The sequence below is a fragment of the Nipponia nippon genome, unplaced genomic scaffold (assembly GCF_047370975.1).
Source record: "Nipponia nippon isolate SJK-2023a ecotype South Korea unplaced genomic scaffold, ASM4737097v1 scaffold_1, whole genome shotgun sequence".
In the NCBI taxonomy this organism is placed as follows: domain Eukaryota; kingdom Metazoa; phylum Chordata; class Aves; order Pelecaniformes; family Threskiornithidae; genus Nipponia; species Nipponia nippon.
In genome coordinates, this window is record NW_028262290.1 from 16,033,632 (window position 1) to 16,061,315 (window position 27,684).

The following is a 27,684-nucleotide window of genomic DNA, read 5'->3' on the forward strand; positions in this document are numbered from 1 at the left end:
TTCTAAAAATGAAGGAAATAGCTGTGAAATGTCTATTTTCTTGAGCATTAAATAGTTCTTCATGTGAAGAGCTAAAGCATACCAGCCCCCTCCCTTTTTTTCAGAGGAGCATGCTTTGTATGCTTTTTAGAAATTACCAAAAATATTTCATCATTGTGAGCTCCATCGTGGTAGACCGTAGTTCATGATAAACACATATAAGGTACAGATTACAAAACCTAGTGTACTGTATAAATGTTTTGGAAGGTGATCTGCCTACATGCTAGGGAAGATGTTTGCTTCTACTCAACAAAACCAGATTATTTTCTTAAGCAAGAGAGCTGTTTATACAAAATATTGTCACTTCAGGATACATATGAAGTTAATGACTAGATGAATCTGTTTGAGGTGCCATCAGATGGTGGTATGCGTTTTTGGCACACCACATTTACTAGTATTCTGATGTTTCAGGCCAGATTTTATTTTCAACATAATTTATATGAAAACTGGGCATGTAAATAGTGCGCTCTCTCCCCCCAACAGAAACACGTTTTTATAAAATTTTGTCCGAGGTGTTTAACTATGTTGTTGTAAAACCAACTGGAGAACAAGACCTGAACAGATATGAGAGTCACAGTATTTGAAGTTTGTTCTGTCAGCTGTTTTTTGTTAGGAATATTTTATTTTCTTTACAAGTAAGAAGAAAATAAATTGCAGTAAATTACTATAGCTGGATGGCCTTCAAGGAAGTTGAAAAAGAAAGAAAAACAGCTAACCTGCTAATAGAATGTGTAATTTGTTACTGAAAAAAAGGATACTTCACAGCTATTAGAAGACAGTGCACAATATTATAACCAGCTAGAGGAAAACGGGCTATAAGTCATTCCAAAATAAATAAAGCTTGTGGTTCTTACTGTGATACTGAAGGGGGGGAAAGAAAATCTTTAGAAATATTTTAACATGTTGTTTTTCTAAGTGTAATTAATTAATGACTCCTAAGGTTTTTTTCCACGTAGTTTGTGTAAGTCCATTATGACTAATGGGGAGAGAAAAAAAAAAAACCAACAGATTTTCAGTTATTTTGTATAAAATTCCACAAAAGATGGTGAACGAAGTCTGGTAACTGCACTGTTCCTTGCAGTGGACAGATTGAAGCAGGATTTTTAAGCATTTCTTTAGAAAAAGACAGCTACCTACCCAGTTCTGAAAATTTTACTAGTCTCAGATAATTGAGGGAAAGGACAGGGATAAATTGAGTTAACCCTAATAGAGTCACACTCAACACTCAACGCTGTGTTCAGAAGAAATCCTACTGTTTTTCAGACTCCTTTTTTGACTTTTTTAAATTAAAGTAACACGTAGGTTTTTCTGGTAGTCTTTTGGGTGTCTTGGTAGCTATAGCTGCTGCAGAAGTGGCAAGCAATTGCAGACAAAAGGAGCGGTTTACAAAGGTGGAGGAAGGATGGGGTAGTAGCTTGTGAATGTCCCTTGACAATATCTCAGAGGCCAAATTTATTCTATCGAGACAGATCTCCCTAGGCTTGCTTTCTATTTATGAGAGGGAGAAACTCAAAGAGAGTAGCTAATTTGGTGGTAGGGACGATCTCAACTGACATTTCATCCCAGAATGAGAAGGTGAGTATCTGTGATCTGGCCACAATAAAGGCACACCACTGAATGGAATTAAGCAACAAATGGTAAAAATAAATATTTAAAGCGGTGCATAACTAACCTGTTAAATGTTGAACGTATTTACTGAAGGAGATGGTAATTTTTTGTTCCAAGTTTATAAGGCAGTACTATGTTACACCCTCACAGAAACATGCAAGCGAAGAGCAGGTAAAGTGAGATATCTTTTATTTTATTAGAGACAGGAATTATTTTTCAAGGTATAACAAACTTTCAGTGTAACACCATTTGCTTTAAAATAAGCTACTAGCTTTTAATCAAGATTTTACTGTGCTTCAGCTGATGCATTTTGATTTTTTGCAAAACACCTCATGAGTTCTTTGTTTAAGCATGTTTTAAACTGTAATTGCACTTAATGTTCTGGTGAGATGGAGGGCACTGTATCTGTGAGTGTGGGTTTAGTTTTTTATTTTTTAGTTATATGCTAAAACAGTTTTTAAAAAATATTCTACTGTTTGTGTCCTTATGGTAGCTCAGCCTTCCTAGTATCCAGTTTAATGAACTGTCTCCGTTCAAACACAAGAATGTTTTTCTCTGCTGTTTCTTACATGCCTAAAAGCTGGGTGTCTCGGAGGATTTTGAGAGTCATTCAAAAACTGCTCACTAATTTTTCACGGAATTCAGTCTTTTTCCTGTAAATTACATTGGAGTGACTCAGAAGTTGTAAATGGGTCCTTCAGTTCCTAAATGTATAGGAAAGCGTCCTCCTCCCTGCAGTGTCCATTCAGTGGTGTAGCAGTTAAAACCTGTATTAGAAAGGTGGGCCCAAAGGGATTGCTATAAGGTTGTTTATTTGTGTTAATATATTTAAAATGTGGTCACGTTGCATTTGTGCGATACCCCAACTGCCGTGTTTCCTTGCTTGGAAGTGTTAGCAACTTGAGCATGGGTATAAAAATAGGCCTGATAAAATTAATAGACTTTTATCAAGCTTTCTTAAGCATCCTGACAGAGGAGCGGTTTCTGAAAGAATAATGAGAAAGATTTGCAGCTGGTTTTGGACAACTCTTCATAAGCAAAAAGGGCAGCGTTTGTGCTTTTCTTTGTAAGTTGAGTTGAAATACCATGAAAAGGTAATGGGGATGGGTATAAGGGGTGTGGGAATAGCAAAAAGGAAATGAGCCTTTCTGTCAGTAACGAGTGAGGATTTACATGCAGAAAATGGAAAGGCAGGCAAAGGTCAAAAGTGGACAAATCAACTTACATTTTTGTAATTATAACACCTCTTCCCTTCCACCCCAGTCTTCCTAATACTCTATTAGAGCGGTTGTATAGGAGAACCATCTGTATCAGCTTTGTGAATTGATGTGAAGAAATTATTAGTATACTGGTCAAAACCAAAGGAAAGCAAATGTCAGATTTATAATAAAGAAAATATAATCAAGAGACTGGATCAATTAATTGTCTATTTGTTGTTCCTGTACATCGGAATGGCAGTGTTTTAAGTTGTGAATGACTTCTCTAAGGGATGGGTCTAGGACAGAACTTGAGAGGATCCCCATGTACTGACTGTAAGCAGTAGATTTAGTGAGCTTTACTATCAATACAAGCGGATGTATTCAAAGGTGGAATTTTTCATGTAAAGTAAAGCTTGCTTGGATTAACAAGAAAATGAACTGTAGGGAATGTCAAACTAAGGAGGAAGGCCAACTGGGAAGAAGAAAATATACTGGCTAGTTTTTATCAACTGTCCTATTTAGAGAGGAAACTGAGAGGTTTTGAGAAATGGGGAAAAGGTGATTCAGACTGTTGGTATAAAGCCTGAGCTGGTGAAGTAGCGGTCATTTAATAGGAAGATGCTCAAAGATGTCACTCTTTAGAAAGGGCATGGAGGTGTTAGCTGGTGCTATGGGAGAACTCATGCTGTTGTGATCTGTCTGAAGGATCAAACTCAGTTTGGGGACTTGATCCTGCATTTGCTGCAAAATTAAACATATGCTTCAATCCTTTTAATTGTTCTGCTATTTTACCAGTCTCCCAAGAATAGAAATCTCTATTCTCTCTTTCTCACAAGAAATGCAATTCACAGTTGGAGTTTGAATAATATTCTCTGTGATCCATCTTGTCCGTATAGAGTTCTGCAGAGGGGAAGACATTTTCTTTGATTCCTGTCTTGACTTATTTCATGTAGATGTTAATTGGTCATGGAATGAAATACAATATGTACTATTATTTCCTCTGCATAATTTGATCCTACTTGACCTGCCGACAGCACCACAAAGCTATGTGTATGGGGGGGAGTGGTTTGCATGCACTGTGGGATGGGGAGAAGAATGCAGAATAACTTAAAGCAAGATATGTCAACATTTCCAAGCCCCGTAACTCTAGTTGGCTCTATAACTTTTCAGAGCAACTATTTCCTAATAATTTAATTTTATATAAAAATACTCAAATCAGTAATTCTAACTCCAAGCAGCCAGGAGACCTTGAGTATTAATGCAGTCTTGTATTGCATGTGTTTCTATTTCAAACTGTTTTGGAGCTTTCCTTTATCATTAGAGTACTTCTTGCATTGATACATGCTTCCCTCAAAATATCTGTTTTAGTTGACAAAGCAAATGCCTAACCTTTACACAGCTTTTTACACAGAAGACTTTTTTTTTTTTTTAAGAAAAGATTTATTATTTTGGAATTCTGACACTCCTTTTTAATCATTCCCTGCATAAATCCTGTATCCGTATGTAGGGCACTCTTGAATACGAATTTCACATTCTAAACTTGAGTGAATTAAAGTTTCCAGTTAATGTCACTGGACTCTTGCTTTGAGTTTTACAATCTTTTTTCAGTTTCTCATATGTGAAAAACAAAGTAAGGTTGTACATATGTATTATTTGATGAATTCTGTAAATTCTGGATGACTTTCAATCATTTTAATGCTATTTAAGTTTCTTGTGATTCTCGTAATTAATTATAGCTCTTCTTAAGACGCACATTAGGAGCAGACCATGTCATTGCACTGCCGTTTCTGAAGCAAATGATTGTTGTTACAGGGAGACCTTTGCAGGTAGTGTTTAATTTAAATAGGTTCTTACAGCAGCCTCTTGGCTGTTAAATTTTGTAATTCAAGGATCTGTCATTCAGAGCTCACTCCCTGGCAAAGCAAATCTTAGGTAACAGAGGCATTTATATTGTGGCCTGGAAGCAGCACTGTATTGATTAAGTTGGATGGTTTCAAGAAGGGTAAATTAACTGTAACATGTAATTTACCCCTTCTTTGTTATTTTAGTAGGACAGGATTTTTGAATGATGTATAACAAAAAAAAATTGATTGTGTGTTTCTAGTTATGATACTGTTCATTCTAGAAGGAGTGATTTGTTGTCTGCAGGTGAACTTTCAAAATACATGTAATCTAATCTAACAGCCCAGGGATGGGAGGGGGCCTGACTGCTCCTCTGTGCACTCGGCTGCATGTTCCTGCCTCCTCCCTTGCGTAGGATCTAGCGATTGCATGACCACAAAGTGAGTCAGATTAGTTTGTTGATCCGCTGGAGAGTGAATCCAACAAGTTGATGCAGCTCACGTAGCTGGAGGAAGAGGAGGAGGAGGAATGAGTAGGGACCACCCATTTCAGCAGCAATTCGGGGTAAAGGATTGAGTGTAACATGAAACAATATAATTTTTGTTCCCATTTTTACTTTTTTCTGTTTTCTGTTAACACAGTGGAGAGTTTATCATAAAATGATCAAGAGCTGTAAACTTTATTGGGGTGACTTGTTTTACTCTTAGCTAAATAGCTAGATAACATGTCAGCTACAGTAATTCTGAAATAAGCCTGAGCAAAATATTATCTGTATTACAGCTGTAGATTTACTTGTCAAATCATGTAGGAAAGCCGAGCAACTGTTGTGTTTCTCATTAAGGGAAGAACTAAATTTGAGCTCACGAAGACAGGTTAGCTGAGTGTTTATCTTTAAATGATACTTTGCTTGAGATTCCTCCGAACTGCTGTACATGGACATGGTAGTGTAAACAGATAACGATTTATAGACCCTAGCATACAAATTTCATAGGGCTGTCCATGTCAGAATAATGTTTTGTTCATTTGTACTTGTTTGGTTGGGTTTTGGGGGTTTTTTTTGGCTGTTGTTTTGTTGTTGTTGGTCGTGTGTCGTCCCCCGTCCCCCCCCCCCCCCCCCCCGCCCCCAGCTGATTTGAGTTACGAAAAGCTTTTGCATCACACTTGTCTTCAAACTATTTTGAAGTTACATTGCAAGGTAGACTATTTGCAACAGTTATTTGGAACAGAAATTGGAGCTTGTTGCTTTTTCTTAAAACCGAAAAACGCAAGTGCCCCCTCTGCCTCTCTGTTTTCATTGTGTCAGAGGTGGTCCCTTCCTTAATCCATTCTTCTCCTGGAACCTTTCATCACTTTTCTGCGGGGTGTCAAGGAGCAGGACACAAGCCTAATATCAACACCTAATAATTTGGTATGCTTGGTATCGCAATTCTGTTTCTGCGTGATAGATTCTTGGTATCGTGCATGATTTATATCATGACACTACTGGCTTAACCACGTTTTCCATGGCCAGTTCTTAATCTCTGTTTTCCCTAGTTGACCACATTACATGAATCTGTTCCCTGTTTTTGTCTCATGTCTTGCATTAAGTACATATAAAACTTCTTCGATTATTATAATAAAGTCTATTATGCAAAGGTAAGTGGGAGAAAAGGGCCCCGTACTGAGAGAGTTCTCTGCAACGCAGTTTGTGTTAACGTGGGGTCTATTCGGTGGAAAAGTTTCAGTGTTTCTGTGATGGCATTAAATGTTTTAATCGCTTTCAGTTCTACTATGAAATTTTTATCCAGGAAAAATAAGTTTGGGTCTGGATATCACTTCTTCATCTTCCAAGTTTGACTAACCAAATGCCCACTAGGGTATTTATTCTTCTGATTTTTGTCCCAGGTTTGATGTTAGAATTGTTTAGTGACCAAGCTCTGTTTCCACTGTCAGTAATGTTCCTACCATTTATAACACTGTGTAAAATCCAGTCTCTCTTTCATCAGTACTAATGGAAGTGAATGATAGTATGAGGTGATGGAAACATTTTATTTCCTAAACACTTCTCAGTTTGCCGTTGATTTCAGTTACTCTGGAGGACTGATCTTTCACAGCTGTTGCAAAATGTAAGTGGGTTTTTTCCCTGCTGTGCAGATATCTGCCTTTTTCTAAACTCTCCGTGGCACAAAAGGGTCTTTTTAAAATGTCACAAATACAAAGCAATTTATGTTGGCATTAAATGTAAACATTTTGCTGCCATTGTTTATGGAAGAAATTGAAAGTTTAGGAGTGAATGGGTAAAAAAAGATAAATACTGAGCAACCTTCTTATAGAAACAGGAGTTACACATAGTTTATTCTTTAGGAAATATCTTACATTCAGTTTTATCAGTTACTGCTTGAAAATACTTGGGGCTTCACTTTTATATAATTACAGCAACTATGCCTTTTACTGTCGACTCTTGTTTTTTACAAATAAGTTTTGTCAAATGCAATGACATATGGATGAATTAATTGTTTTAAGTTTACTTGTGGTCTAAGACTAGTGAAAACTATGTGTATGTATATCTAGTTTTATCTAGATATACATACATATATATGTGTGTATATAAATATGCCTAGATAAATGGTTGCATATGCATAAAGCTGCCTAAAACCCCTCATGATATAAAATAATAGGATAGGTTTTAAATGAAATAACTTTACTTTTAGAAATTACTTTCCACTGAGGGTTAGCACTGGACATTAATGCATACATATGGAAGCACAATGTTGATTCAGATGGAAGAGGAAATATCAATTTAGATTGAGGAATGTGTTCCCTATAATCCTCCCTGTTCTCAGTTATTCTTATAGAGCTTTGCATAGAGCTTGTAGCTATGGTGCGGGAATACTAACTTCAGTAGCAGATGTGAGCCTGAAGCTTATTACATGTTTCACCAGATGTTTCATTTATCTTTAGGGCAACCTTCTGGTTTGTTTTTTATATCAAACACTGTGAGAAATCAAAATTTGGAATGTATTTTAAACATGTTATGGGTATTTGGAGATAAAGGAACCCTTTTATAACCTGAAGAAGCGTTGTAATGTCTCATATTAAATGTATTTTTCTTTTAAACTGTATTTCAACAAGATACTTTATAATTTCATGTATTGATCCAATTTGATTTACACTAAGCTTGCTTGTAAAGATAATGTAACCCTTAAACTGAGCAAGTTTTGTTTGTTTATGTAAGCTCATTGTCTATTTTTATATTTCTTTATTAATAGTTCATGCGATTTATTATCTTTGTTTACAGCTTAAAATAATCGTTTTTGGTTGAAGAAGCCCCAGCATTTCCAGTAATAATTGTGAATCTCAAGAAAAGATCCCTCGGAGAGGGTGATTCAGTTTTTAGTTGTGGAAGGAAATTGATCTTTGGGACACTTCCATGGCTCGCTGTCTTTGTCTTTGCAGAGCGGCCATCGCCTCTGTGCAGGATAGGAGGTCAGAAATTCAGCTGCTGTGCTCCTGACCCTGCTCACGTGCCTAAAACCATGCCCTATCCTTGCCATGTTTGAGTTACAAGATTGTCCTAAAGCTGGTGTGTGTTTGGTATCTGTCAAAAAAAAAATAAAAATAAAAAAAATACTTGTGACTCACGGCTCAGGAGTATCACAAATCTGCGTTTTGGAAAGTTTTACCAGCGATAATTGTAGGGGACAGCAAGTGAAATGTCTATAAAGTCTGTTTAGTGGTTTTGTTCATCAAGCACATTTAATGGTGTTGCTCATCAGGCACTGCCTGTACCTTCTGTCTTTCATCACCGTATTGGTTCCATGAAAAAGAAGTACCCCATTCACAAATTTACTAAAAACCCTAGGGTGAATTATTAGTCAACTTCAACTAGAAGGGGAGTAGGAACCAAGTAAACACTTAAATCTGACTCTGTTCTGTAGATCAGAATATTACACTTGAGTTCTGGAGAAAAAGTTGTCAGACTTAGCAAAATCAAGTAAAGATCGAATACAGTTCTTGCACTTGAAACGCAGCATTGGAAAACAAGTTCTTTATTGCTCTTGTCCTTGAAAGGAGAAGCAGAAGAGATAGTCATTTTAAAAACAGTTCGGATCGAGAGTTTGTGAACTCTTGTGTAACACGGCGCGGGTCTTAACAAAGACTGTTCTGTGTACATACTCTTCCGTTTGTGGCTCTCTCCTTTGTGGCTGTGCAAACGTCTCTCCCCTTTGGGACTTAATTACATAGCCTCCTTGTAACAGCTACAATTGCTTACATAGAAAAGTAATATCAGGAGAGTATTTCATATATTTATAGCTATCTTTTAAAACAACAGCTGGCTACCAGAGCCAGCGTGATGTGATCAGCAATTGCTCTCCCAAACAGAATTTGGAAGTCTATTTTAAAAGCTAACTGGCATATCTTTAAGTCCAGGGTAGTATTTCTGTTCCTCCTCATGCTTCCAAAGTAACGCCTAAGAAGGGAGGCCTTGAGGATAGACTTTCATTGCCACATGGCCTTCTGGGGATAGAGGAGCAGAGAAGAGAGAACAGCCTGGGCTCGCCTTCTCCTTTAAAAGACGACAGTGGAATGGGCAAAGTTTCAGTTGTGTTGGAGTGATCATATAGCTAATTGAGCCAGTTGCCTAAAAATCTCACTGAAGGGTTGTCCATTGCAGAAATGGTATAGTTTACCATGGACTGGGTTATGCCGAGTCCCTAGTGGAAGTCTGGATTTGTGAAACCATTGTGGACTCAGCTCTCCCACACTGAGGTTTTGGTAGTACAATTGTCAGTTTGTCAAGTGTTTTTAACTCACAGGACTCTGCCGAGGCTATTTTCCACATGGAATCTTCTTTTCCACATGGAATCTTCTTTTCCACATGGAATCTTCTTTTCCACCCGCTGAAGGAGTGGGACACGGTTTCCAAGACCTGTCAACTCTTAAGTGTAAAAACTCAAGAAAGATTATTTGTAGAAAAAGTGTCTTAGACTCATAAGCTAAACAGTAACTGAAATGATTTACTCTGCAGAAGAAAAAATCTTTTTTTATTATGCTACCACCCAACATAGTCTTGTTGGTGTTTTATGGCTAAGGACTCTGTGCGCCCGCACCACAAGCTCTGTGTCTACGTGGACACATTAATGCTCTCTAGTAAGCAGTGCTGTGGCTCACAGTCTTCCTACAGAAAGAAGGATTTTTTAATTTATTTTTTCAGTCCCCTTGAGTATATTGCTAGAGTATATTGTTAGAAACATAAATTGCAGTTTATAAGTCGTTGTTTGGAGACTCTGAGAATGGTATAAACATCTTTCTTCTGAGGCAGAGAGAACTTTTGACAAAGTTTGCAGTATTTCCTGCTGGCACCTGATACTGTGATTGTGATACATAAAAATACAATAAATTGGGAAGTTTAATTATTTTAAGTAAACAGAAGTTGAGCTTATTCTTACTGAATTATCACCTTTCCAGATACCTAAAAGTTGCCACTGTTCAGCTCATTAAACTTTTGTTATTCTGAACTGTTTTCTGGTATGAATGTGTATCTGTGGCACATGTAAATTTTTGTTTTTCAGTGAAATACTTCAGAAAATAACATTCTTTGTAGTATCTTGCAGAGAAAGGATCTTCAACAGTTCATCTAGATTTTATTCTGGTTATATTACTATTCAAGATAATTTACTGACTTTGTGGTTGATGGCTGCAACAGTATTTCTCAATTTTTTTTATTTAAATGCAATTTTAAACAGAGGAGATCATGGTCAGTGTACTAAGATGTTTTTTAATTTGTATTTCTGTCTGCCATGTTTCCCCATCTGTTGAACAAAATGAATTCTCTAGGCCTCTCCTTTCAAGTCCTCTTGACTGCAGTTCAGTGTTATTCAGTCCTTGGCTTTGTTTCCTTTCTGTCCTTTGACAGTTTTGTATTTTCATGTTTGCTTACCATATTGAACTGCAGTTGCAAATCTAAGCACAGTTCGTGAAACAAAATATTTTCGGACTGGCTTACCCATGGTAATTTTTTGAAACCATTTCTGTTGCGTTTTTGACATTCAGTGAGTGGCTAAAATAAATATAGTCTGTGGCTGTTAACCAAAGATTTTGTACCTATTGTGACGAGTGTCTTGTTTGCATTTGAAAAAGTATTTAGCCTGAATCCTTTGAGAACTATATAGTGCTCTGCATAATTGCTTTTAACGTTTTCAATAACTAACAAAAAGATGAATGCAGAATGAAAATAACTGCTTTTGAAACACAAAAAGTCTCCTTTGAAATTTCACACTATGGTTGGTTGTTTCTAAAAAAAAAAGCCTGTATTTTACTCAAACTAAACTTGGATTACTTAGATCACCATAATTTTTCTTTAGTATGTAGCAGAACTTTTGGGATCTTGGCCCCTTTAAAAAAAAAAAATCGAACAATAATATTTTGTGTGACTTTAATTAAGGTTTGGTGGTTTTTTTAGTTATTTGTTTCTTTACCATGTTCTAACTTACTAAGCCATCTTTTCCAGTCATAGAATCACTGAATAGCTGAGGTTAGAAGGGATGTCTAGAGTTTTCTGGTCCAGTCCGCCTGCTCAAAGCAGGGTCAACTAGAACACGTTGCTTAGGGCTTCGTACATTTGGATTTTGATCATCTGCAAGGATGGAGGCTCCACAGCTTCTCTGGACAGCCTGATCTGGGGTATGTCCATCCTCACAGCTTTTCTTAAAAAAAAAAAAAAAATAAAAAAATTTATTTTGTCTTATGTTTAAATTGAATTCCTGTGCCTGTTACCTCTCATCCTGTCATTGGGCATCACTGAGAAGAGTCTTGTTCTTCCTTCTTGATATCCCTGCCCCTCCCTGCTTAAGTGTTTATGCACGTGGATAAGATCCCCTGAGCCTTCTCCAGGCTGAACAGCCCCAGCTCTCTCAGCCTCTCCTCGTACGACAGATGCCCCCAGTCATCTTCATAGCCTGTCCTTGAACTCTCTCCAGTAAGTCCATGTCTCTCTTGTACTCGGGAGCCCAGTACAAGACATAGCACCTCAGATGTGTCCCACCACTGCCCCTCAACCTACTGGTAACGCTCTGCCTAATGCACCCAGGAGGCTGTTGACCTTCTTTGCTGCAAGGGTGCGTTGCTGGCTCATGGTCAACTTGGTGTCCACCAGGTCCCCCAGGGTCTTTTCCGCAGAGTTTCTTTCCAGCCAGTCAGCCCCAGCATGTGCTGGTGCCGAGGGTTACTCCTCCCCAGTGGCAGGACTTTGCATTTCCCTTTGCTGAACTTTGAGATTCCTGTCAGTCCTTTTCTCCAGCCCGTTGAAGTCCCTCTGGATGTCAGCACAAACCTCTGGTGTATCAACCACTCCTCCCAGTTATGTATCATTGCAAACTTGCTGAGGGTGCACTCTGTCCATCACCCAGGTCATAAAGGAAGATGAGAGAAGAATATTGGACCCAGTATTGACCCCTGGGGCATACCACTAGTGACTGGCCTCCGGATGGACTTTGTGCTGCTGATCCTGCATGCCTCATCGTCACTGTGTCTTTTATCTGGAGTCTGTTTGGGTAGTATTAATCTTGATGAACCTTTTTCCTCCAGCTATAACTTGGGTTTGTAAATATAACTTAGTTATGAAGGCATTTTGGCAGTCAGTGAAATATAGGTACCACCAAGTGATTCAATGATTCATCTTTTCCTCAAATGGAGCTGTTTTGCTTTGGGGCTGTGTTCAGTGTAAATGGTGTCCCAAGAGTTTATAATCTTCAGAGAAGAAGCAGGAATGGAAAGAATTGGCTTGTCCAGCCCCCATCAGGGAGTCCTTCAGCTGAGCAAGCAGTGGAACCGCAGCCTCCTGCCTCCAGCTCCGATGTACTGCACATCACACTGTGCTTTTTCTCTTACTCATTAGAGAATTGATTGCCGTGGATCTGTCCCCTGCTTCCCAACTTGTTTCCCGTGTACAAAACCTACTTTAAGTTTATAACTTCCTCCTTGGCACAGAGTGCTTTTTCTGCCTGTTCAAACAGGGTGTGAGTTTAGTTCTTGGCTACTTTAAAAGAACAAGCCACACTTAGATATAAAAGTTTCAAGTGCTATGTTGCTGAAATATATTAGCTTTGGCTTGCAGAATCCTGCCATATGATGTTACAAGCCGTAGAAAGGGGAGAAATTCACCCTAACTCTATCTTGTGTAGCTTGATCTAAAAGCCACGAGGTTTTTATTCTAAATTTGATATTCTTAAGCTGCTGAGGGTTTTAGTTTTGTTTAAATTATTTTATACCTTTAGCATGTGAACGTAGTGCATGATCTCAAGTTGTTAGATGCCAGAGACTGCTTGTGAGAACGCATGACTGTCTTTCGCCTCAAATATCTAACCACTCCCGTTTTTATTGTTTCTCTTGCTGTGATATGGAACAGACTTTTTGAAGCTGGCCTGAATTCATCGTTTCTTTGAGGACACACTGAAGAAGTTATACTAACAACAAGCGTTGCTATCGTTAGCCTGGGCTTTAGAAACTCTACTGAGTGATACCAATGATAATGCCATTCAGTAGATACCTTGCAGTGTTATAGCTCCTAACTGCAATACTAGCGCACCATGAAATGGGGATTTCTGTTTTGAGTTACCTTGGTCTGAATTCCCTAACTGCCAGGTTATTATCTGGGCAGTGGCATGAAATCATAAGCTGGATTTTTTTTTTTTTTTTTTCTCCTGGGGGGTGGGTAGAGGTGAACCTTGTAATACTGCGAACAAACACATGCTGTCAGGCTTCTGTGCCTTGTTTGTTGCTGAGAAGTTGCCTTTCCATTACTTATTGTTGAATTTGCTTTATAACACCCTTTTCCCATGTATATAAAAGTATAGCCATGTGCATTAACATTTACCACGGTATCCACCTTTCTTCTTGGTTAAATGCTTATTTAAATATAGGGGGGATGTGTGTATTCTCTTTCTTCCCCTCCCCTTCCTTCCGCCCCCCCGTATGTGTGTGTATATGTACATATACATACACACATAAGTGAAAACAAGGAAGCAGTAAGTGATGAGGAGAAATCTGATTTCCCTGGGAAGAAAATGGGACCTGCAATAGCTAACTATTCAGGTTGTCCAAGACAAGGTTGGAAGTCTGATATAGAAATGGTTTGGGGATTTGGGGAATGTTAATGCAGCAGCACAATTGGACTGCATCTGTCTTGGCCAGTTGAAATGTCATTTAGTTGTACTAGGTTTTACTTTCTTCACATCTGTGTGGAAAGCCTCTGAAGACTAAACAATGCTTGTTTAGGTACTTCAATATTCTTGTGTGTTAAAACAAGGTGACACGTGTGTCGTCCTCCCCCACTCCCCAAAGTGTGGCATGCTAAGTTGTATTTCTCTTCCCCAGAGTAATGAGTGAGCAGTCTGGTAGAAAGGTAGTGGGAACTGGAAAAAAAAAAAAGGCTTTCATGGTTCTTGTGTCAAAATGGTGTAGCTGCTGCCAGTGAGCCTTTCCAAACTCTCCCTGCTGGCTTTCCAGGGCACCTGTGTTGTAAGTTGCTAACCCTGTGTTAAAGCATTGTATTGGAGTTATTTAGAAATAGGTACTGTTATGCCTGAAACCGTATGCTTTTAAAATGTTAAGTACCTTAATACTGTTTCACTAATTAAATGTTGCACATGCCACTTTATCGATAGCTGTTGTGGCAGCAGTCATGTAAAGAAACAGTACAATGATGTAGTAGTGATGTTCTTGAACATCTCTGTTGGAATTGGCTTAAAACCAAGGATTCACCTACTGGAGCATAACATACTTCCTCATTTGATTAGCTCCAAAATTCTTAACACGTAGTTTTTCTTCTAACATTGGTGCTTAGCTGTGTGGGATGAGATGTGTTGAAAATTTGGATGCCATCAGTTCTGGATGACTATTTTCTGGTCAGAATGTCATGTCTGTCATCACTGTAAGCTCTTGCTGTCTGCCAGCATCCATGGCCACTAAATAACTTTTTGCATCTCCAGTACCCTGCTAATGCTATTGCCTGTCATGTTGACATTTACATAATATTATTTGGCTTCAGGAATCAAAGGAGGCTGGTTTTCACATGCGGGAAGGGACTGCCTCTATCGGCATTTGATTTAACTTGCTGTTTCTTGGTGCAGCCAGCAGCTTCCAAAATGATTGTGCCATGGCCATTGGGAGGGAGGACTTAATAAAAAGGCATAGGTTTTCATGAGATGTGAAAATGTCTTGTCATCTAATGGCAATAATTTAGGAGTCTTGCAGGCAAATTCTTTCACAAGGTTTGAACCACTGCTCCTACTCTTCCTCCAAAATTGAATATTGTTCTTCAGGCTCCCTAGAAAATGTTAATCAGGGTCTTCCACTCTTGAGCCCCCCTATGATCAGTTTTCTTCATGTTGTTTCACAAACTCTAAACTATCCTAAGAGAGAATTGAGAACAGCTCTTGGTAACTAACATGCTACAATAAAATACTAGTATAATGTGTATCCCTTATAATATTTTAATATATTGAAAAACAGCCCTAATTATTTCAGACACTCTGTTCTGGCTCTCACTAGGCATCAGCTAAGTATGGATTCACAGCCTCCACATGTGCAACACAAGCCTTTCACTTCATCTATAGAAATGTTTAGATGGAGCAGTTGTTTAGTTATCCTTTCAGAAACCTGCATGTTAAGATTTTTTTTTTTTGTGTCAGTACTAGCATAACGAAATTTGATTTTTCCCTCTCTTTTAAAGAGTTGCCCAGTGATAATAAGTGATGTTGAATATGTCTGTCTGCCACGTAGTGGTTGGATCTGTAGCTCGAGAACTAAACCAGCAAGGAGCCTGTCGATCTCAGATCTTTCTGTCTGCAAGCTAAAGAAGGGTAAAGATTTTTATTGTGGCAGGGGCTGCAAGCAGGAGGACTTGGTTCATTTCATCTGAAAGTCAATGCTTGGCAAAGCATTTGAGCTGACCGCGTGTCTTGTAGTGGAGAGATGTTTTCTCATCTATCTGCTGGGTAGGACTTCGCCTGGATTCTGACTTACTCGTACCTTGTGTGAATTAGTTATGTTGCTCATGCCTTGAGGACTTGGCTGATAGCAATGAGGAGTGCACATAAATGGTAGTACAGCAGAGATCCAAATGAAGCTACCCTTGGTTGGAGCTTTCATACGGTTTAATCATTGCTCTCTAAGCTAGTTGGATGGGATGTCTCAGTCTTTCTTTGTGTCATGGACAGTTAAATGGCTACCTGCTCAATGGGATGTGTTACGGAGAGGTGTGAGGTCGTGTTTTAAGAGTGTTGTAAAGAGGTATGCTGAAATGTCCTTGTGACATTGTGTTCATCTAGGTGTTATACAAAGCTCCTAGTTATTGCTTTAAATGAGGGGTGAGAGTTAAGTGCTATTCTTACTGAAAAGAAAGTTAATACAGCATTTTAGTGCTGTTTGATCAGTGAGTAACAGCACCTGGGCTAGATAAAACTGGTAGACTTTGTAAAACTAATGTGAATTTTGGGGGTTGTGTGGAGTCGTCCTTTCTTCCTTAAAGGAGCAGTAGATGTTAACTGCTTCAAGCCTTCCTGGCTGTCCTGGTTTCAGCTGGGATAGAGTTAATTTTCTTCTTAGTAGCTGGTATAGTGCTGTGTTTTGGATTTAGTATGAGAATAAAGTTGATAACACACTGATGTTTTAGTTGTTGCTAAGTAGTGCTTACACTGGTCAAGGACTTTTCAGCTTCCCATGCTCTGCCCGGTGCACAAGAAGCTGGGAGGGGGCACAGCCAGGACAGCTGACCCAGACTGGCCACAGGGCTGTTCCATACCATATGACGTCATGCTCACTATATAAACTGGGGCGAGTTGGCCGGGGGAGGGGAGCGATCGCTGCTCGGGAACGGGCTGGGCATCTGTCAGTGGGTGGTGAGCAATTGTGTCGTGTATCACTTGCTTTGTATATTATTATTGTATTATATTATTATTATTACTACTACTACCGCCACCATTCTATTTCATTTTACTTCAATTAGTAAACTGTCTTTATCTCAACCCATGAGTTTTCTGACTTTCACTCTTCCAATTCTCTCCCCCACCCCACCGGGAGGGAGTGAGCGAGCGGCTGTGTGGTGCTTAGTTGCTGGCTGGGGTTAAACCACGACACTGGTGCACAGGGAGATCTTGCTCTGCACAAGTAGGCCCCTGATGGAAGAAGCTGTAAGCCTGAGGCTGAAGACACGCTTGTCTTTTTTTTTTTTTTTTTTCCAAGTGCACTTAACACATTTTAAAGCTAGATACTTGTGTTAATTTTGATGCAAAAGATATGTGTTTATGGGGGTAGCTACTGTGTTGTCCTTCTGTTTTGCCAAAAATTAGAACTTTTCTTGACGGATTCTCCCTGCCAAATGTTTAACAGTGTTATCCCCACATAATGGTCTGATGGAGGTCACAGAAAACAAATAGTTTGTGTAATTTTCAACTACAGAAACAGTCTGTAGCAATGATTTTTCTTTTAATGAATCCTGATGTACTATAAGGACAATTCAGGAAAATTGTTGTATGGGGGCTGTGTCTGCTTCAGTGTTTGGACCACATTTTGTGAGCTTGAAACTTAAGAATGGTGTGAGAGATTCTGCAAAACAGACGTGTGGATACTTAATACCAAGGCGTCAGAAAACCGCTTCCTTCATTGTATCTGGTAAGACAAGGTAGGTGTTTTGGCCTTAAGTAAGCTGTTGAAGATGTCCCTCTTCTTCCCTTGGCCTTTGAATTTTTGCAAAGCAAACACTAGGAGTGGTACAAGATAGCCAAACTTGGAAGCTTTACAAAAAACGAAAAATCTTTTTCTGCTTTTCAAGGGGAGATGGGGGATTTAAAAGCCCCCAAACCCCTTATGTGAAGTCATTATTGTTTTTCTTCACTTACTGACAAGTTATGAACAAAATGAGACTGACTTTCTTGTGATGCATACTGTATGACATTACTGATTTTCAAAGTGCAGTGATTGCTAAGCTGTTTCCATTTCAGTGTCTGTCCCCATTCTGCTTTCAAATTGTTGAATATGAAAGTCTGTGTTAAATTAAGTGAGTAAAAATGACCGTGTAATTCATTAATCTTTAAACATTTCCAATTTTTTTCCAGATAATTTAATAACCTCTCTATGTATTTACGTACTATAAAATTTCATAAAAATACATTAATCTGATTGACATTTATGTAGGAAAGGAATTAGATTTTCACCACACATTCTTGTGTTATTGTGTGCTTAATTGCTCTGTAACTTGTAGCATTGAGGTAGATATGTTGATAATATTTTGTGAAGAAAGAGCTTTTAGCTGTTAGTGTAGCCTCACTAGAGTAAACACGCAAAAATCAATGGCCAATAAAGAAACTTCAAGAAATCTTATTAAAATTTTTAATTTTTTTTCCTTTTTTTAAAGGAAGCGCTTACTCGGATATGAGGTTACTTCAACATACAGTTGGTTTTTGATTGTGCTGATTCTTTTTCATGCCTTTAATCCTACTTTGCATTTTAGTGGCTAGAATGATACTCATTGGACAAAAATTGTATCAGTAAAGGCTTCAAGGTGCTGAAGTTCATGGGAATACGTTCCTAGTAGAAAACATTTGCTGCTTTCATTAGGCGTTTGATGTTTATTAGGAAATGAGATAGCATCTTCTTGCTGTTTTACAAGGAAAGCAAGAATTAAGTTGCCCAGATGGCATTTTTAGTAGTATAATTTACTGCTGTCATGATAATGTAGGCTTACTGAAACTTTTTTCTTGATAAAGATTTTAATCTTGTATCAAATCCATCTTCAGTCAACATAAAAATAGTAGTGTAGTCAGCCAAATGGATGCTTAAATATGGATAATGTTTACCTGCCATATAGGAGGAGATTGAGGATTCAGTGGTGAGTGTTTGTAAGATACTGTAAAGATGCAACTTTCTATATAAATGCCAAGAAAACTACTCCAAATATATGGCAGAAAACATGCAAGATACGTTGCATTTTCTTCTGGTAATTGCTTCTTAAAGATCATCGTCAGCAAAATAGTGAAATTATATTGCTTGATTTCAACTTTAATTTCAAGATGCTAGTTTAAAATGGATTTCTGAATTAAAAATTTTTTTAGAAGACTCAAGTCTCTTAATATTTCTGGAAGATACTACTATAATGCTTTTGTCTTTTGGAATAATGTTGCATACCTTAGAAGAAAATTTTGCAAGTTATCTTGACAGTCTTGCCCATCTTCTTTAGACTATTCTTGAGGCTTGGGTGTGTTTATTTAAAAACAGCACAAGTTTCCATCATCTTGAGTTTGTCCAAAGGCTTATCTGAGTGTTTGCTCCTGTGTTAATAAAATGATATGATAGCTTGATGGGTTTGATTGTCTCCTAATTCCGTGGTTGTGTGCTTAGACCAGAGCCCCAAGCTTGCTGTCAGAACACGCTGGGCGAGTGCCAGCACATGTGCAGGAAGTGGTGTGCTTCCATTTGCTGCTTTCCCGTTGTCCCGTCACGCACATCCCCGTGCCTCCCCATTCCCTTGTTTTACCCCTTTTCTCTGAAAACTTGTCCTCATCCTCCTTTATTCCCACCAGCGACAGAGCTACCCTTTCCTATCTTGCCCTGCTTTGGTAGGAGGTATGTCCTTGTGCTGGCCCGTGTCTTGGAGCCACTTTTGTAAAGCAACAGGTAGTGACGGGCTTTCACTGCCTGCATTGCTGAGGTGTCCCACACTCCAGGACAGTTACTTCTGCCCGTGCCACCAAGCCTCTCATCATCAACTCCGGCGGAGACTACGCATGGGGAACTGCTGTCTAAACTGCTAATAAATGACGGTCTGGAGATACATGCTTACATCTTAGGTAAGTATCTCCAGACAGAAGCACTCCAAACGTGTTGTTTTATTTTTATTATGTTCCTGTTACTTTTCACTGTTCACCTACTGATTGTGATACCTCCTCTGGGTATCCCGTCCTCTTTCTGTAGAGCACAGTATCACACAGTGCTGTAGTAAAACTAACATTGAATTGTGATGAAGGTTAAAAATTAATGAGTTCACTGAGCATACACAATGAATAGTTACTTTAGAGTTTTCCCTCTTCTGTTTCTTCCTTACTTTCGCAAAAAATGAAGGACTTTTTGCTTTAGAAAGTGTTAAGACACTAGCAAAGTCTCAGTTGCTGTAATGAGCATCTACTCACGGAAGAGAGTTGGGCTTGCTCTTACTAGAGCAGTAGCATCGGTGGCATAGATGGAGGTGATTGCTACAGATTTGCTTTCAATTTATCCCATAGTCTATAAAGAAAATGCAGATTTGTAAAGCATACGTTTCAGATGGTGTGCCGTTTTTCCACCACAGTTGCTTACTAAAATACTTACTAAATAACTTACTAAAATACCACAATTCCTTAAGAAAAATTTAATCCACTTTGGACAAATATGTTCTGCCCTTTTTTTCATCCTTGAATTTAGCAATTAAAATGGAGTTGAATTAAGTCTTTTGACTCACTTTTGTTTTTGTGGTCTTATGATTGACTATGACTCTTGGACTTTTGCCTATTTTCAGGTGATTTTTTCCCATCCAGCTACTCACAGGCCCTGGTCTGCTTAGCTTCCAAGTTTAGAGGAGATCAGGTGCTTTCAGCCCAGTATAGCAAAAGTGCATAAAATAGAGTACTGTTTTGTAACACTGACTTGATATTTCAGAGGAGGAAATGAATATTATTGAGGAAGGCAATATTTACTTTTAATTTTTTTCTCCCTGAATAGGAGAATTGTTGAGTTACTGAGCTTGTGCATTTGTCTTGGGAGAAGTGTGTAGGGGGTTGGATATAGATAAAAATCTGCAAATATGTGCATGCATATGTGTTGCACAGTTAAGCTTAAGAAATACATTTCAGCAGCATCTAAAGGCTTTTTCAGATAAAACATTGCCTTTGCCGGGATTAACTGTGAATTCTTGTTTTTCTTTGCCCATCCTTTTTATTTGTATTTTTTAACCAGAAGAAGTTGGTTGTGGTACTAATTGTATCTTCGCAAATGGAATTGTTATCAATAGATGCAGTCATTGTGATTCATAGTTTTTTAGACAATTAATTGAGATTGTGTGTGTGGAGGGAAACGAATTAATCTGTTGTCTCCATAATTCTCTGTGCTTAATTAAATTAAATAAATCAATTTTCCTTCTTTTCAAATGCATACGCTGGTTCCTTGAACTAGCATCTGCTAACTTGTTTTAGTCATTGAAGATACTGTCTGAAGCATACATGTGGTTTGGCAAAGCTTAATATGTATAGAAAAAACAGAATTTTTTGTGCTGCTAAAAAGTACCATGTAGTGTATAGCACTTGTTCAGTACGCATGCTACCACATGGTAGCACTTCAAAAGAGACAAATTATTGCCTTAAAAATACTATCCACATTAGCAGCGGTGCTATAAAAGGAATACTTTAGCTGTTTTTCAATATAGTTTGGCCAGAATAACCAAAATTTGCCATGTTCATGTTGCCAGTTAAATTCAGAGCAGTGTTAGCGCAGCGGTTGGATGCTGTTTCTTCTGAAGGACCCTTGTGTCCCTTGGAAAGTATGCCCAGTCTTGACTAAATTTTAGTGACACACCTAGTTCATCTGTCTTCTGGATGCCCAAGATTCTGCGAGGAAACAGTCTTTGTCCTCAGATGCTCCAGAGAGTCTTTTTGAGGAGGCTGTTGTGAGTGCGGGAGCAGTAAAGGTCTGCCTTGTTCTTGAACCAGTGACCTGTCCTCATGAAGACATGTGGAACTTCTGCTTGTTTGAGCTCATAGTTTAAGGACAAATGTGTGAAACGCAAGTCAAGGCAAACACTTAATTGTGAAATCCAGACTGAAGGCTATGCAGATGTTAGTGGTTCGTAACATAGAGTTGGTTGTTACCCCCTTTGGTCCTGCTGCCTTTGTCCAGTCTACGGCACGTGATACCGGGTACGACATTCTTCCACTTTGGTGGGGCTTGGCTTTTTAGGAGACGTGTTGGTTGCTGCTCTTAAAACCAGATTTCTAAAGGCGTATCAACTTGAAATATGTTTTGGAAATTAAGGCCTTGAGCATCTGAGGTGCCATCAAATGTATTGCCTCCAGGCCATCTTTGATCAGAGTTTCACATGTCATAATATTTACCGGCAGTCTGAATGTGGCCAGGCTGAAATGCATCTCGTCTGATGGTAATGATAACTATTTAGGGACTACATTTTGGCAACACGTACATTGATATGTGACCTCCTGAGAGCTGGATTTTAATGAATTGTTTATAAAGAAATAAAAAGAACACAGTTTTAGCGATAAATAAACTCGCATCATGGATCAGTTTGCTACCAGAACGCTTGTTTTGGAAGCGTTTTATAAATAAGCTGTTATTTCAAGAAGGATGTGAATTTGCCAGTTACTTGTAAACTCTGGTGTCTTAGACTTGTTTGCATTTTAAAATTATCAGATGGACCTTTTTTTTTTTTTTCCTTTTTTCAGTGCCTTCATTGATTTGACCTATTCTTAAATTAGGTTTTCAAATAGTGAAGTTATTGACCAAGGATATTTTAAGGTATTGAGAGAACGTGGCCGAGTTGTCCTAGTGTTGACCAGGGTCATCACATTAGTATTCAGTTCTTGGCCTTGTCTCTGATTTATTATTTAATTTAGCGTATGTTATTTTTTTTATTGATAAGGTAGGGTATATACCTCCTATATGTTAAAGCCCAGATAAAGTTTCTAATGTTGCCAGTACATTTTAGAAAAGCAAAAAGTGTTTATTTTACTATTTTCTTTAATCTTTTACAACAAGTTTGTTAAAATGTAGTTGAATTCAGGGTAAAAAAACACCCACCAAACTACTGTAATAGGGTTTACTGTTTTCAGTCAAGGGATTTTGTTAGTACAAATTCACACAAGTCAGTCACGTTCAAGCAGAACACCTATACTGTATAGTTTTGCACTTTTTCTGCTTTAGACAAATTATAGTAACACTTTCTAGCTGCACTAATTCCCCCCTCCCCCCCTAGTTGTTTGCAAACTAACAAAAAAATTGTCCTTTTAGAGAAAGGAGGGGGTTTAAAATAATAGCAAAAGAGAGAATCTTCTGCTAAAAAAAATATCTACCCCAGAGAGGTGCTCAGGAGGTGCACGATGGCTCAGGAGACACAGGCTGTGTGTTCTCAATGTGAGAAGCACACCGAGAAGTGCAAGCATGACGGTTGGCTTTTCTCATCGTAAGGACACTCCTGAAGAAATAATTTGCTTAAAAATATAGGTACACTGTTTAAATGGGGGGGAGAGGGGGGAAGCATCCTGGTCTGGCTGCTCCCCTGCCCTTTTCCTTGTTCACCTGAGTTCTGGGCACTCTCGGTCTTAGTGGCACTTTTTAGTGGCACCTTTGCAGCATGGCTTGGGAGGGACTGTGACTTGAAACATCACTAGAAGTGCATGACCATCCCAAGTCCTAGCAGATTGAGGACTGGGTAGAAGGAGAGAGCTCTTGCCTAGTCTCTGCTAAACTTCTAGGTAAAAAGATGATGTTCTGTAAACTGGGCAAAAGATGTAAAGAAACAGTGGTAACGATATCAACAAAAGCAACTTGGGGGCTGTTATCCATTTGTGCAAGTTGGCAGCTTGTTGGAGCTATTTAGCTACTAATACATGTTATAAAATATATATGTTTGGTTAAAAGAGTTTCCATTTCTCCCTGGTGGGGACTGCATCATGTTTTAATTTCTGCAGTTGTTTTCCCAAGGCAGAGATGTTAGCTATTGATGCTTTATTGGTTCTTTGAGATTTTTCCGCTATTGCCTTCATTATCATCTAACTGCTAACAGTCATGAGAGGAGGAATTGCTGACTTGAGATCTGGATGGTTTTCAGTGAGTCCTTTTTCTTCTAGACGACATGGTTTACACTTAAGTTCAGTTACATATTGCTGGTTATACCATGTTTAAGAAAATAAGTTGTCTTGGAACTTGGTTACCTGTTACCTCTCGGATGAACACTTTTAAGAGCATGATAGACCTTTATTCGAGTTTGTAAAAGATGTGGATGTTTTCTTAGGGTATTCCCACTCTTTAACATTACACCTCTTAAGGGAGAAATTCTCTGAATGGGTCAATCACATGATTTCATAGGAATCTATATATAAGTATCTTTTTCCCATCGTTACATGACACCTCTGCTTTGACAATGTTCTCAATTACAAGAGAATTGCCACTGCAAGGAGCAGTTTAGCTCAGCTATCTAAAAATCCACATTAATTTCATTCTCAAAAAAAGTTTTCTCTCTTTCAGCTGTTTTTGAAAATCCCTTTCTAGTTTTTCCTTTTCATGACTTCATTTGGCTAGAAAGGATCTAATCATAATTTCATGTTTTAGCATGTTGTAGGACATCATGTCAAAAGCAAATCTTACTTGCTTTCCACACACATATATCTTTGAATAGCTTCTTTTAACCAAAATAGTTTATTCTAGCTACATTTAATAAATGGATCATATACTTTTTCAATTCAAAATCATGGTCACAGCAGGAGTCTTTTAGTTTGTTCTGGGGGAGGTCTATGTTCTTTATGTTTTCAATGTAAAATTTAGAAACTTAACATCTTCCCCCAAAAAGCCTTTTAAGTTTAAGGACCGAGCTTCTTTGACAAGCTAGATTTTAGCTTTGCTTTTGTGAGAAACGTTGAGATGCTACCTGCTAAAGCGTCGGGGCTGCTGTATAAGGAGTATGCTTGAAACTGGCCACTATTTCTGGAGGTTGTGCAATGAAAGCAGGATTAAAATTTCTTTTGATCTGGCAAGGAGGAAGGTTTTCATACGGACTTTAAAGTAGCTGCTTGATCATTTCTACTGGCTGTCTGTCCTGGAGAGTGTAGTGGCATCTTTAGATTTGCCTTGGCTTAGAGACAGCCCAATGGTGCAGGCCTTTTCTTTTCTTACAGTGTATTATGAGATTTCAGACTGTAGCCTGGATGGTTTTGCTCTGTTAGTTTTGGGGTACTGTATTATCATGGTGTCCTGGATGAAACACAAATTGCGAGTCATTTCTATTAAGATATTATGAAATAGAATGCAAGCGCCAACATATGCTGATGGAAGAAGTCTGCAAGGGTTTATATAAGTGTACGTAGATTACTTTCAAAATACAATCAGTAAGATGGCAATTCAATGGAAAGGGCCAGCAGACTGCAGAATGTAGTTTGTGCTGTAAGGGTGGATAAGTTGGAAAAATATTTGTCCAATCTTGAAAAACATCTCATATCTTTAAAGAATATGGTTGGATTTTTTTTCTCTCTTGAAAGGATATGAAGTGGGGTCTGAAAACATAGCACATTCTGTCCTCTAATTAATTTATGTTGCTTTCTTTTATAATGAATATCATATTTTCATCTGTGCAAGTAGAAGCCTTGAAAAAAAATTAACAAAAATGAATGCATAGGAGGGGGTTGGTTTTTATCTTTGTAAATTTTGCAGCTGCAGACAAAACTTAAGAATTGTGTAGCATTGTTGCATTTGTTCTCCTATCAGTGGGCTGTGAGTGTTGGTTCATCTGATAATTACACTGAAATCTGTTTCCTTAAATTTAACCAGCAGGCACGGTGTCTGTCTGTTTAAAAGGTCTGATAAGTGATAAGGTGTGTTGATCTGCTCGATGGGATTATGTTAAACATTCCTGAACAGAATTCTGTTCCATCAAGGCAATCTGTTTGAATGAAGCATTTAGTAGAAACAGAATTTATGCGTTGGTACAATGAAATATTACAGCTGTTGTTGTAAAAAGCCTGACAAAAAATGTTCTCTACTGTCTAAGGTAACTTACTGTATATAAATACGTGTGTATATTATGTATAATATATCCATACATGCATACTTATGCATTTATATACATCCAAAAAGAAGAAAGAGTGTTGAAAAATTGAAGATAAATGCAATCAAATCTGACAGCTATGGCTGGTCCCCCACACTCTAATACTGAAAATACAGTTTTATGTTGTGACAAAGACATAAATAGTTTGTCTTCTATTTCATATACTCATTAAATAATTCTCCTTTTGATTCCAAATTCCGGACAGTATTACAACTTAAATCACAATATTTCTTTGTTACTAGATGGTAAAATGTTACTGCTTAATGAAACCCAGTATCAGAAATTTTTTTTATGAATGAGCAAGGTAATACGCACTGTAAATGACGTGTAACAGTTTGTTGATCACTTTAGCAATTAACTGCAGCTGCAAAAAGTCTGCTTACTTAGGCTAGCCTTACTCTCATTCTCTGAGGAAGCTCTGGATTTTAATGAAGAAAGTCCAGCAGTGAATAAACAAACTTCTACACAGTTGCAAAAATGAAAATAAAATAAAATAAAAGTTACTCATTTAATATCAAGCTCTCTCTCTAAATAGTGCAGATTGTGTAAGGTTACTTTTTAACCATACTTTTTATTTAATCTAGTTCAATACCAGATGGAAATGATGCGAAGCCTTCGCCACGTAAACATTGATCATCTTCATGTTGGCTGGTACCAGTCCACATACTATGGCTCTTTTGTCACTCGTGCCCTCCTGGACTCCCAGTTCAGTTACCAGCACGCAATTGAGGAGTCTGTAGTTCTCATTTACGGTTAGTATGAGGTTTCCTTTATTATTCTTTTCCCCTCTTAATATTATTACTACTATTTTTGTATTCTGTCTTTTGCCTGTAAGAGTAGCCTGGCAGGCCTTTTCGAGTAAATACCAACCCTGTGTCTACGGCAGCCTCAGCAGCAGCTAAGTCTAGACAGGGTTTCCTTCTTTCTGTTTATTTTTCTTGCTATCAGAGCCCTGATGTGTACGTTTTGGAATGCTGGAGTAGCTGCTTCATTTTTATTCCTTCATCTCCCCTCCCTCGTCGAAGGGGCTGGTGGAACCCGACCAGATGTCTAACAAACCCCGCTTGCTAGCGTGTCTGGCTCTGTACGTGACTGACCAATCATCGCACGAATTGCCAAGTTTTTTTTATACCTCTGACAGAAGCATACAAAACCTGGACTGTTTCTTAGCACAAAGATTTTTTTCTTTTCTGCCTATTTAATGGTGTTTCCTCAAGCTCTCCAGACCAGATGTTCTGTGCTGTATCAGAACCGTAGGCAATTTAACAGCTTTATAGCCTCCCCCTCCCCAAACACTCACAGTTTGCCATATCTGGCAGACTTGCATATAGTTTCCAGCTGAGAAGTAAATGTAACGTCCTGAGTATCTGTCAGAAAAAATACTAATGAATACGATCAATCTTATGAGCTGCCCCAAAATTGTTTCAGTATGTTAACAATTGGATTACAGTAAAGAACAAGTTGTTAAAGTATACTTATATTGGCTGGAAACATTGCATCATCAGACCTTGATGAATTTTCCACTTGTTTCAGTCTATTTTGGTTTTCATTTTATCACCGATTGGTAAAAGTTTTACTGTGTTAAGTTTCAGACAACATGAATGTTAACACAGCTTTTATTCTCATGTTGGCATGCTTCAGCCGTTATCATGCTGCAAGTGTTAAGCTTCTTTGTCCTAGGAATGTAACAGTGTGTTTAGAAAATTTCCCCCTAAATTCAGTAGAGTATGTCAAGGCAAAACTAATGTTTTTATATACCAGTTACATTATTATGCACAAAGCAGCAGGGCAACTTGATCTGAATTAGCTTATTGCTACTCTAAAACTACAATTTCTTTGTGTAAAATGTAGTTTAAGGAATATTTTAATTTACTGCATAATGACTGGAGGGAAAAATCTTTATTTAAATGAGGTAGCTCTTACATAAGTTCTGTGGATAGTTCATACAAAAGAAAAGAAAATGTGAATTAAACCTTTAATGGAGAAATAATGTTGTGAGTAGAATGGGTCTAGATCCCCCCATGTTCTCCAAGTTAAGTTTATTAATTTGCTTCACTGTGTATAGTTGGATGTATTTTACATTTCAGTACAATAGGTTTACTTCCATAAAGTGTCTTCTCTGTGTTGGTTGTCTTAATTTTTTTTAATATGACTACTTAG

General features: G+C 38.1%; 1 protein-coding gene across 1 annotated transcript in view; it reads left to right on the top strand.

Moving 5' to 3' along the window:
- The window catches only part of EIF3H (eukaryotic translation initiation factor 3 subunit H), a 90,894-nt gene that overhangs the window by 46,083 nt on the left and 17,127 nt on the right, over positions 1-27,684 (top strand). The window contains exon 3 of the mRNA XM_087747272.1: positions 26,109-26,276. Coding sequence (XP_087603398.1) covers positions 26,109-26,276 — 168 coding nt within the window. The remainder of the gene's footprint in view (positions 1-26,108; positions 26,277-27,684) is intronic.